The sequence below is a fragment of the Eurypyga helias genome, unplaced genomic scaffold (assembly GCF_000690775.1).
Source record: "Eurypyga helias isolate BGI_N326 unplaced genomic scaffold, ASM69077v1 scaffold16334, whole genome shotgun sequence".
In the NCBI taxonomy this organism is placed as follows: Eukaryota; Metazoa; Chordata; class Aves; order Eurypygiformes; family Eurypygidae; genus Eurypyga; species Eurypyga helias.
This window is the reverse complement of record NW_010244471.1, coordinates 27,274-40,019: the sequence shown is the minus strand read 5'-3', so window position 1 is coordinate 40,019 and position 12,746 is coordinate 27,274. Positions and strand designations below refer to the sequence as shown.

At 44.8% G+C, this 12,746-nt stretch overlaps 1 protein-coding gene across 1 annotated transcript in view; it reads right to left on the bottom strand.

Moving 5' to 3' along the window:
* Window positions 1-11,379, bottom strand: part of PTPN1 (protein tyrosine phosphatase, non-receptor type 1) — a 14,361-nt gene extending 2,982 nt beyond the window's left edge. Inside the window, exons 1-7 of the mRNA XM_010149772.1 lie at window positions 11,286-11,379; window positions 9,356-9,456; window positions 7,278-7,376; window positions 4,520-4,657; window positions 2,400-2,609; window positions 1,563-1,724; window positions 733-968 (exon numbers count right to left, since the gene is read on the bottom strand). Coding sequence (XP_010148074.1) covers window positions 733-968; window positions 1,563-1,724; window positions 2,400-2,609; window positions 4,520-4,657; window positions 7,278-7,376; window positions 9,356-9,391 — 881 coding nt within the window. The 5' untranslated portion in view covers window positions 9,392-9,456; window positions 11,286-11,379. The remainder of the gene's footprint in view (window positions 1-732; window positions 969-1,562; window positions 1,725-2,399; window positions 2,610-4,519; window positions 4,658-7,277; window positions 7,377-9,355; window positions 9,457-11,285) is intronic.
* Between the last annotated feature and the right edge of the window lie 1,367 nt (window positions 11,380-12,746).

Below are 12,746 nucleotides of genomic sequence, written 5' to 3'. Positions count from 1 at the left end.
TAGTGGAAGGTGCCCCTGCCCATGGCAGGGGGGTTGGAACTGGATGATCTTTAAGGTCCTTCCCAACCCAAACCATTCTGTGACTCTATGATTTGGTCGTTCTGAATAAACCTGGTTAACATGCAGGATGCCAGCAACACCAAGGTGTGCGGATTTCAACTGGTCCCAGTCAGCCGGATAAATGGGGAGGGACGGCTGCTGGTGAAGCAGGCAGGAACCCAGCTTCCCCGCTCCTCTGCTGCTCCCTGCAGAGCCCCTCTGCACCGGTACCGCTCCTCACAGCTCCGGTTACAATGGGGGAGAAGAGTTCTCTGTGCCTTTCACCCGCAGCAGCTCTGCTCGGAGAAATTCCACATTTCTCAGGGTGGGTAAAGCCAGGCAGCCCAGTTCCAGCCGCATGCCTGTACCACCTCTGGGCAGTAAAGAGCTCCCCTGTCACTTTACCTGCAGTGCAAGCAAATCAAGGCTAAACCACCGCACTGCGTTGTCACTTTTAGTCCAGCAGCGTCCGGTGAGAGGCCCCAGCTTATGCACAAAGTTAAATGACCACGAGCATAAAACCTTTTCCGTAAAGATTTTGGGTTGGAACCGCTATTACACGGCCTCGATCAAGGTCTGTTCAGGGCCTCCTGTATGAAGGGCCATTTAGGAGCAGATGTCCTACAACCCCTCGGTGCTGTACGGCAGCCAGTCTTCCAGGGATGGCTGAAAGCGGGAAGCTAAACGAATTACCTGTCTGTCATCAGCGGGAGAGATGAATGGGCTCTGCCATCTGGAATCGCCTCCTCCGCAGTGCTGACCGAACATCTGATCTCTTCCTCTACCACCTGGTGTTTAGGAAAGAACTCTGCGTGCTCATGCATCTTTCCGTTGTGCATTTCTGAGGTTCGCTTTGGCGGTCTGGGAGGTGGGGGGGTGTGCTCAGGCGGCGGGTCCAGGTCTTCGTTGGAGAGCTCTTTCCACTGTTCCTTCAGGGGAGGAAAAGACCTATTAAGCTCTTCTCTGATTTATGTAAGCTGCTATACTTTTCAGCTTTAACAGGGCGGGGTCTTTACCTTTCCATTTATTCTTAGTATGGCTGTTCATTTGCACGGAAAAAAGGAGAAAAACCCCCCAAAACGCTAGAATTCCAAGCCTAAGCTACACCCAACGAACAGAAGACATCAGCTATAAATGCAAGAAATTGTGATCTACTTCTGGACAATTTTACCAGCACAAAATAGAACCCGCGTTGCTAGAGTTCTGCTTACCATAAACAAAATTCTGGTGTGTTAGAAAATTTTGGTTACCTAAACCAAAAGACAAGGCCGATGCAGCTGGTCTACCCCCCTGCTGCAGCGCTGAAAGTCCGCAAGGCCGCGTGGTAGGCTACAGGTACTTTTGGAGGATCCTTAAATCAACACTTTACAACCCGTCACAACCTTAATGTTGTACTTAAGTACCCCGTAACACAAGAATTCACTGAAGCAAGCATGAAATGTGACGTGTCGTCCCACGCATCTGCTACGGCGAAGGCGGAGCTGCAGGACACCGCGGGAGGCTGCGCCGCCAGCCCTACTCACCTGCACTGAGGCATCTCCCATAATGAATTTTGCCCCTTCAACGACAGCTAAGTAGGAGAAACGCAGCTGATCTGCCGTCTGTATAAGTCCCATTCTGTACTTCCTCATTTCTAGGAGAACTTGTTTAACATCCACAGAAGAAGGATCTTTCCGTTTGTCCATCTGAAAATAAAAATTGGAAACACAATCTCTGCTGAGATTCACTACAAGGACTCAGTCCATAGCAGGGCCTTCACACAACCCTCCGTTTTACAGCCCTGATGAAGAACCGCTACCAGCAGCTGTTCCCCAGGTCTCTAGAAAGGCAGAGAGGTGAAAACACACTGGGCTTCCAGAATGCTGAACGTCTTTCCCTTTTGTGTCTTTGTTTTGAAGTTGTAACTAGGGGAAAAACCCCAACCCAGGGACATTTTAGCCTAGACCTGACCTGTGTGTATCAGTGTCTCTCACACAGAGACAGAATAAAGCCAAAGGAACTCCAGCTTATCTTAAAGTCAGGACAAGTTGACTCTAAAAGGAAGCCCGTTACGTTTATTTTGCGTTGTTCTGGGATATTTCCCACTCTTACTTAGCAGACAACCAGTGGTGGTTTTCCTTAACCAGGGCAAAGCCTACCTTGGCAATCACTAGAGACTTCTCTTCCCCAGACTCAAAACAGCCAGTTAAGAATGGGATCTGCCTCAGCACACACCCCAAAGGCAGAACCCGAGTCAGATAATGGGAAACAGCACGCGACAACACTTCACAGAACATACCGCAGCGCTCAAAGCCTGCAATGAACCATCCCTCAAAGTACCTCCACAGAGGCAGCGATCGTCGACAGTAAGTAGTTCTTACCAGCAGGAGACACGTGTCAACCAAACAAAAAGTTCCTGACCGCCCAATTCCCGCACTGCAGTGCACCACGACGGGTCCGTGCTCCGGGTTAAGTGAGCCAGACTCTCTCACTTTGAACAGGAAATTGAGGAACGAGGCAGGTGACTCCGGGACGCCAAAGTCCGGCCACGTAGTATAATGAAAGTGCAGAATCTCTCTAGTTTCCTGTGTCTGTAAAAACAGCATTTAGGAAGCCTTTCAGCTTGGGTACATGAGTCAGAAGTATTCAAAGCACAGTTGCTTACAACAGTGTTCTCACCAGCAAACCCAATTCCACGTTCATTTTCACTGATGTGTTCAGACATCCAGCTTTAGGCATCAGACATTTTACCTTTAGGTAACTTCAATTTGTGCCTTTGAAAAAATGCCAGCCTCTTCCTTTGAAAATAACTGACTTGCACGGAATGGAGGCATGGCCTGCCCAGCTTTGTGGCCTACTCAGACTACGCTGCTTCCAAAGCATCTTTAGAACAGCTGACAAATTCAAATGACAAAGTACCACCAGTCTGAGGGAGCTCCCAGAGCTGCACAGCTAAGAAACTAATCACACGTAGTTCTCTCTTGTGAAGGTCTCCCTTTTGAGCAAAGGTAGGTTAATTATCTGTAACATGGCTTAGTTTTTTTCAGTACAGTTCAAATGCTTGTATCGCCACAAGACAGCTGCACTGCTGCCTCCTGATTTCTAACGACAGTATCACAGAATCCCAGAATGGTTTGGGTTGGAAGGGACCTTAAAGACCATCCAGTTCCAACCCCCCTGCCATGGGCAGGGACACCTTCCACTAGAGCAGGTTGCTCCAAGCCTTATCCAGCCTGGCCTTGGACACTTCCAGGGATGGGGCATCCACAGCTTCTCTGGGCAACCTGTTCCAGTGCCTCCCCACCCTCTCCGGGAAGAACTTCTTCCTGCTATCTAATCTAAACCTCCCCGCTTTTCTCGCAGTTTCTCGCAGCGAAGCACCCCAAGCCACAGAAGCCCTCTACATGCCATGCAGACAAACCCCTTACACCACCACAGCTGCTCCTTTACAGCTTGGTTCCCAACCTGAAGACTTTCTTCCAGACTACTAAACCACTGGTGCTCACAGCCTCCCAGAATACTGAGCTGCAACCATCAAACGTGCCTCCGGCAGACGTGACAGTTCATACACGACACTGACCGCATCAACTGAATTCTCACTCAGGCATAATTCAGTCAAATTGGCATCTGCTGCTTCACGTTTCCTGGCAGGACGAAGCGTGCAAGATGCTCAGATGAGCACAGGAGTAACTGCGTGTTCACGCAGCGAGCAGTGCCAGGACAGACCTCAGGCCAGCACACCACAACGTACACACCCAGCTTGGCACCCTCGAGGGCCTCGGACACCATCTTCAGTGACAGCCAGTGGTGCCCTTCCGCAGCCAGTCCCCCCACGGAGCTATAGGTCAGCTCCCGCTGCTCTAAGCAGGGCAGTGGAGGAGAGGAGGGAGGAGGAAGGCTGGGAAATGGCACGTACACTTTTCGTTTGGCATTGGGCATTCTATGGCTGTGCAAAAGGAAAAAGGAAAGAAAAAAGAAGAGTTCTTTGTCCCAAAGCTAGTGGTCTGATCCTCGTGCTGAGCTCCATGCAGCTCACTGCAGGACCAGGGCTAAACCAGTTCCTGCTTTCTGATGCTGGCATCAACAAACACAAAACTTGAAGATTTAAGCCAAAACCTAAAAATCAGTCTTTGAAGCAGACACAGGCAAGCAGGTAGCTTAAATGACAGGAAGAGCACTTATTTCAGCTATAACACCAAAGCACTAGAACATCTGCCAAGTGATTTTATAGAGGGTTCTCTGAAAGGCAGTGACAAACCAACCTGCTCACCCAGTTACTGCCGAGACATGAAACCCACCGTAGCTTCCCCAGCTATGTTTCATAAATATGTAAGAGTTTCATTTCCACAACACACAAACCAGAGGCTGAAGACCAATCTCCTGCAGAGCCACCAATTCCCGAACAAAATCCGCTATAATTGGTGACCATCTTTTCAAGGCCTTGTCGATGAGGAAGCAAATCTCACCTCAGAGATGGAAGAACCTGAGTTTCTGTACTTACGGTAAGGTTTTCCAACTCTAGCTGTCGTACTGTGTAGTATGACTTTATATCTTCAGATATCAGTGTTAGTTTCAAGTTTGTATCTTCAAAAAACATTTCTTTCTCCTCCTTCCGTGGCCAGTACTGTGCACACTTTACCTAAAAACACACAGGAGACGTCGGTGCCATTTATGTTTGTGTAAAAGGCATGGAACAAGCATCCTTAAATACAATGTTTTCTTATAAAACGATTTCTTCTTGTGCTTTTATTGTAAGGAGGACCAATTCTAGCATGAAGAGTATCAGCCTTCCTTTATGTTGCAGAACCACATCTTCACTGAATCTTCCGTACGAGTCAAATTACTCTGACCATGAGTGAACTCCTGAAAATACCCAAGGATTGAGGACAGTTTTGTTTGGGCAGAGCTGTCTTTCTTCCATGCGTAAGCCAAAAGAGTGCTATGGAATCTAACCAAAATCGCCAAAGCCAGTATTTATTTTAACTTGTATTGAAACAAACAAAAACTCTAGTAACTCTAAGTACAAAAGCTCTCACAACACTCTGCCAAGATCTGCATTTTAGTCTGCATTTTATTTATTATCCTCATGTCAAATATTTAAATTTCAAAAGAAGAGATGGTAACAAGAGCAGGACGTACTGTGAGAAAGTACTATGAACCCCACGAATAAGCTACAGGGAGAACTACAGCACTGCTAACTTGCAAGTGTAACATCAGACGAGATTTTGGGTTACTGTTCGCTCACCGCACAAATAAAACAGCAGTGAGATCATTTCGATTTTCTACAGCACAGTTTCGAAGTAAAGTGCCAAACAAAAAAACCCTGCATTCAGCAAACATTCCCATTACCTAATTCTGACTGAATTTCAATTTTCTCAGTAGTTTCCCGGAGAGCTCAGTTCTGCAAAAACTGCTGCATGCTGGACCTCGAACGAGTCCACCGAACAGAAAAGCAGTGTATTTTGCAGAGTGCGGGAAAAAACTGGAACTAAAGAAACTCATCAGCAACACAACTAGGAATGTCTGCAACCAAGTTTCTGACAGTTAAATTAAGGGTGTTGTGACTGGGAGGACTGGCCTGCTACTTCTGCCACTGAGCACTGCTCCACTGAGATGGGGTTGTGACCCAGAACAATGAAGAGAGAAGAGCATTTTCAAGTCCAGGATGATTTCTGACAGCATCTTAATAAATAAGAAAACCTTAAGTATTTTAATCGTTGGTAGAGTAACACAGTTCTGCCCAGACCAGCCCTGGTTTTCACTGAGAACACACTCTCTAGTTTATCGGGGTGTGGAACGCAGTTACAATTCTCTGCCTTTTGTTCTTTGTGCATTAACGTTAAAGAGACAGCAACCGCCTTCATGTCCAGCTTCCTCAGCAAATGTGTCTGCACACAGGATTCTGCCGTGCTCCACTGCAGGTCTCCCACTGCTGTTTGCCGAGAAGCACAAGCAGCCTGCCCTAAGGCATCACCATCACTCGTCTTCTTCCAAACTATCGGCAGTGCAGAGAGAGAGCGGGAATGGTTGGGAAGGAAGACACGATTGAAAAATATGGTTACTGCGTCTCTTTTGAAGATTAAATTTCATTTGCACTACAAAAAAGGCAAAACACTCAGAAATCAACTCTGCAGTTCATGAAAACACAACCTACTGCACAAGAATTTTTCTGGTTATTGGAATTCTTTCCCGATTATGCAGAAGCAGGTACCACCCAGTTATCACTGGTGGATACCCAACGCACCCGCTACTCCTCCTCCAAAGCGTCTTTGCACTGACTGTGCTGTAACATACACCTGAAATCGTGCATTACTACCACTCTGTGAAATTGCTTTTGTCTCAAATTTGCACAGCCACCAAGTCCCCTTTAGGACAGCAGCTGTGACATGAGCAGATGGGCAGAACCCTGCCCCACAGATGAGCACCATGCCTGCTGGTTTCTCTCCACCATCAGAAGGGCTGGGGCGTCTCCTTTGGAAGACAGCAGCTACTGCGTGTGCCAGAAGAAGCAAACCTTTTCATCTCTCAGAAGGTAAACTACTTAAAATAACCCCAGCTGTTTGTTCATCTGTTGTTTCCCTTCAACTTCTGCCTGTCTTGTCTCACCTAAACTTCCTAAAAGGTCTGGACAGAACTTCACCCACCGCACTTGGCCTACCAAGTAAAGCACTGACAAAACAGGCGGTTGGTTACCCATCACCCAGCAGTTCACTGCTTAAGCCAGATACCAGGAGAAGCACCTTCACCTGTACCCCCATCCTCCTCAGGCCTCTTTTGTAAAACAGTGATACTGGTGGAGAAACAGTATGTCCAGTGATACAGGTAATGACCAGAGCTCTTATTGCATGACGGGAACTTGGAGCCAAAGTGCCTCTACAGCTACTTTAAAAACCATTTCATAAAGCTTGTGAACACACCTGGTGCAAACGAGAGGTGCAACGTGTGTACGCTGAGAAGGACCACATTCACATACCCAGCCGAGCAGTAGAGACCAAACTCTCACTTGCATGGGGAACCGTACTGTGTTCAGGCCCTATTTCAGCCGAAGTCAGAAGAAATTCAGACCTACAAACTGAGTAATTTTCTGACTGCCCTAAGATCAGTTCACAGGGCATTCAATTCTAGGCATCATTTCTTAGATGGAACTACTGACGGTCGTCATCTCTCCACCTCCCTTTGGGTTGGGTTTCTCTGTGTGTTTTAAAGAAGAACCATAAACACGCAGTGAACACAGAGCTAGAACGGCGTTAAGTACTTACGGATCCCTTTTCCATCACTCTGTTCAACATGACAACACCACGGCTTTTCTGTTCCCAAACCATCTCCCAGAAGTGACCACAGGTATTTGGCAAAGGTCCCTGCAGAGACAGAATCCCCAGAAATAAGCATTATTTTCTGTTAATGTCAGTGCAGCGTTCCCCAAAGTTACTGCACTAGGCAATACATTTCGACAAGTAACAACCAACTACTCATTTCAAACTAAAAAAAAAAGCAGCAATACAGCTTTAAGTTCCATTTCCCCAGTATGAATTTATCCATGAAATACGGTTCATCTTTTCCCCCTGTGCATAACGGGAAGAGAGAAGCAATCTCGTTTGCGAGAAGAGAACTGGGAGTGAAAAATGCTGAGAATTTTCTTAGGAAACGTGTACATAAAATGGGGAAATAAAACCTCATTGACTAACTAAGAGCAGAATTAAAGTTTGTGTTAAACTACTCTGTGATACATCATTATTATTCATAATACTTCAAAGTTACTAGACTGAGTGGACAAACATTCAAAAGACTGAAACAATGCCAGATCAGCAACAAATTACATGTTTTTCCTGAATCTTCACGGATCTGCTTTGGGACTGAGCAAAATGCTAACTCCCTTTACAGACTATCTACTCACAAAGTAGACTTCCTTACACCTTTTTGTTTGTGCTACATTTCTTTGCTATTTTCTACTCCAAAACCTTTGCTCTGAATTTTGGGCCACACAAACCAGCATCACCGCCTCTCCTGTTTGCTATCCATCACCTGGCTCAAAGAAAACAGCAGGCCAGGGTCCTCAGAAAGAACGACTGGGTTTAAATAGAGCCATTCAAATCCCTTAGATCCTGGATCAGAAAAGGTAACTAGTCCCAGCTGGCTGCACATCCGACTACTCCACACACAGGTCTATCAGTTCATCCTCCCCTGCCCTGAGTAATAGGAGTAAGAGCTGTGTGCGCAGAATCACTTTCATATTGAACACTACGGGTCCTCTTCTTCCTTAGAAGATTTATCTTTATTCTCTAGAAACAGGAAGGAAGAGCTGCCGCTTGAAAATATTAATCCCAGTCTACCTTTATCTAAAGTGTGGGAGGAAGGGGTAAAAAAAAAAAAAAAAAAGGTTAAGATTAGAGACCAGCAGAGTCTCCAGAGAACTGAACATTTAGGACAAACAAGAATTCTGGCACAGTTTCTAGCTCTCAGAATAAGACAACAGGGTAACCGGGTATTTTTTAATTTGTTATACAGATAGGTGTGGAATTCATGGATTCAGAGAAAAACAGCCGCTTCCCCCCTGCGCCCCATATTCCCATCACTGGAGTCTGCACTCAGCTTTCCTCTCCTGCATTAAAGGTAGAAGCATCAGCATCCCCCAGCTGAGACCTTTTGCAAGCCGGGTGATTAGGAGGGACCTTGGTAAATACCACAGCCACATCACGTTCAGAAGGACGTTTAACAGGGATGCGCGGTGGGGCACACTGCTTTTGGGACACAGAAGGTCGGGTGTAAGAAATCACCTAAAATAGTTTAGTTAATCTCTACGCCACTCAACACTAATACCCGTTATATTTAAGGTATGTTAGTTCAAATAGGTTTTGAACATCTTGAGGTTCATACATATAGCTCTGTAAATGTGAAGCCACTCCCCCCCACTAAGTGAGGTTCACCTCTGTTCAGAGAATTTATCAGATAACTCAAGTCTGTTGTGGTCTCAAGCCTTTGTGCTGGCCTTCCATGTCGGAGAAGTGCGATTCACTTCAACCACATCTAAATGTTGCTTGTCATAAGCCAACAAGCAGATTTCGAGAGGTACATCAGCTTCCAACGTAGATTGGTCTGAAGTCAGACGTACAAAGAGGACAAAATACTCTAAAAAAAGCCCATCAGTGCTGACAGGAAGCAAGAAGGATGTAGCATTTCTATAAAACTGTGTTACATGTATGTTTATAAACACAGGCAGATGTTTATATTCACTGAACTAGCTTTACAATAAGGAAAACAAACAGAATAGGTTAAAGAAAACCTACAAAAGACAACTCCAACCACCATATGATTTTTATTATTGACTGCCAGCAATTACCTGGGTAAGGATGTAGCTCCTTTGGGCCTCTTCCATTTTTATCAAACTAGCATTGATATAGTCATTGTCACCTTGGTTTAGCTTAATTCGACTGTGATCAACTGCAGCATAATTAGAAAACACTGGTTAATGTATATGCAACACAGCACAATCCATGCACAACCTCATCAGATGTTAGGATCAAAAAAGCGGAGTCGTCTTGGAGAGCAAAGAGTTTAATGGCAGCGCAGAAGTGTTTGCTGGTGCTTGTAACTCCTGGAATACACCACAGGTACTACAAGAAGGGTGCTACAGCAGAGCTATGAACGCAAGTTGCGCTCTGTCTTCCAAGACTATATTGCAAGAATGGAAGTATTTGCATCTGAAGTAATCACAACAGTACTCTGCAGACCAGATCACACTGACCTATTGGTACAGTTACTGAGTTACTGTTTTTAAATAAATCTAATGACACAACTGCTTATCTTCTGCAGCTTAGACGTCTAAACCCAGTTTGTTCAAGGTTGTTAATCGTTTGCCTAAACATACATTGGACAACAGAACAGAGACTTCTTATTCTTTTATAGACATTCAGCTACTGTTCCCAACCCAACCACACCTCAACGTACAGAAAGAATGATTAAAAATCAAGAATTACAGCAAATTTAGTTTCATTGCTCTTCTGTTAGTCTCAGCTTGCTCCATTCAGGATTTAAAAACCAAACAAACAAAACCAAAAAAAACAACAACAAAAAACCACACACGAGTTCCCACATTTTGCAAGAAAGCCAAACAGACTGGAAGCAGTATTATCTAAAGGCAAAAAGGAACTGTCTGTTACTCACAATCCCAGATATTACAACAGCTTAAAGCACACTATGTGCAACATTATTGTTCCTAGTCAATTGCCCCAAAGACTTCAGTAAATTTCATTACTAAGTATAAAGGTTTTCTGCTATACAATAATAAATTTGTTTTGGAACAGAAGAGACATCTGCCCAGTGACAGAGCCTACAGAAACTTTACATTTAGAGCAGGCGGCAGGGCTGCACCCTTGAGGAGGGAATGGGGTCCCAGAACAGGCGCTGACATGTAGTGCAGGGAAGGCAGTTCAGTGAACCAGCCATGCAATTTCTTTAGCATCTGACACATGAAGTGCCATTTGCCAACCATTTAACTACAGTCCTGTACTTCTCTGCACTGTGGGTGTTTCTGTTTTCTCTCCTGCACCCCAAAAGTACAGCACACCAGACACAGGCAAGTCTGAATGTTACCGTCTTGGTATGTGGGATCGTGGAAGGAAAGGCAGGCTCCAACACCAAGCCGAGCTGTGCCTTGTACAGGACATGGTCAAAGACGCACTTCCCACCGGAATATCTAATGACAATCCTTTCAGGAGCACAGGTCTCACACCAGTATGACCACCTTTCCAACCAGTTTATTGGCTGAGTCTTATTCCTAGTAGTCACATGTTCCCATCTCCCAGCAGGGGCAGTTCTGCTGTACTACTAGGAGGATGCTCTGCTAAGTACATGGCGATAGAAAGGACACCTGCAATTCTACTAATGCTACTTAGAAGGTGTCCCTGCCCTTGGCAGGGGGTTGGAACTAGATGATCTTTAAGGTCCCTTCCAACCCAAACCATGCTGTGAAGATGAAGCTACTTCAGCCACTATTCTTCTCTAGCCTAAGCTTTCAAAGGTAAAGCAAGTTCCTTTCTTCAGATTTCTGCCCACAAATAGGGAATCTACTGGCTGCTCCAGCGTATCCCTAGGGATATAATGCATCCTGTGACACCTCTCTCAGAAATAAATACATTAACAAAAGGAATTGTCTTGGATGCACACCCATCTAACAGAAACCTCGTTTGTAGGAAGAGCATCTAGCTGTCAGAAGAAGTCATTAGAGGTCAACAGCCCGTTACAAACAATGGAAAAGAAAGTGTACTTACAGGGGCTGACATCTCTGTACCTATTTCTGTTTTTGTTTCTGGGATGTTTGGCCACTTTGCATGGAAAATCACTGGCTTCATGCCTGATGTCCTGAAACAAAAAAAGTAAAGTTTTAGATACGAAACCATCTAATACCATCATACCATTAGCTATTTTAAGACAAATACCCATTTGACTGCACATCTTCGCATGTGGGAGTACTGGAGAGAAATCTGTTCGGGCTTCAACTTCAGAACTGAGTTTAAACGTACCACAATACAACACTAACATTATTTGTGTGTTAAAATATTATTAGCTTGCATAATGAAGTAGCAGAACATTTACCAGACGTGACGCCTTTACACTCCAGATGGAGCAGGGTCTCTGCCCCAAGGCACTTTCACATAAGCTGCTCCAAGCAATAGTTTCCAGTACCAGTGAAGCTACCAGCTGAACTCCTGACCCAGCAGCCGTTAGAAAGTGTTCACTGTGGTAGAAAAAAACCCTTGTTTACCTCCCTTGGCATCAAACACACACATGGTGCGGTGACGTGTCTAAGATCAGTTACATCTTTGTCCTGAGTTATCAGCAAGATGTTAACAAAGGTGCAAATGGCAAGAGTTAGTCGTATCCAAGTCACACAGTCAACTAAAACATATATATCATCTCAAGCATAAAATTAGGGGTTTTTCAGATGCATATAATGGCTCAGCTGAGACAATTTCAAATCTTGCAATAAAAAGAACTCTGCTGTCCTTGGACACCAGTCCCAATTTGGAGACACAGAACTTCAGGTTGTAAATAAATACTGCACAAATATGCAATTCCTAAAAATTACAGTACTTCAGGGCAAAGCTGTTAGATTCCACCAAAATTAATGAAAACTGAAGAAGTAGATTTACTGCAGAACTGATATTTCAAAAGCGTAATTAAGTCTAAGGAAGCCCAAGACAGACACTGCGCACATACATGAAATGATCAAACGAACCTAAAAATAAACCATCATTAAAAACAAATTATTGAGCTAATTTCATCCCCTTCCACTGGATGAAATTAATTTCGTTAAATACAGCTGACCAAATGAGGCAGAGTTTAATATTAAAGCTATCTGTCCAGCTACAGATACATTTGAGCATGGTGTTGATCCACATCCAGTGCAACCAGGTAACAGGGTTCTGCACACACGAAGTCAGTGCATGGGGAGGACACACACATCGCATGCACAGAAAGGCTGGGCACTCCTCTATTAATAGTTCCAAATTAGCTCAGGCCCTGGTTCCAACAGCGGTAGCTTTCCAATCTCAGAGCAAGAGGATTTTATACCAGCTCAAAAATCTAATCCCTAAAATGCCAGCCAAACTGAACGGGTTTTCTGTTCTTCTCAGTTTGGCATAAAGAACCATGTACAGTGATGAAGATTATTATTTTTTTAAGTGGGTTATTTACTGCAGCTTATTCCTTGTTCATCTGTTTCTACCCTA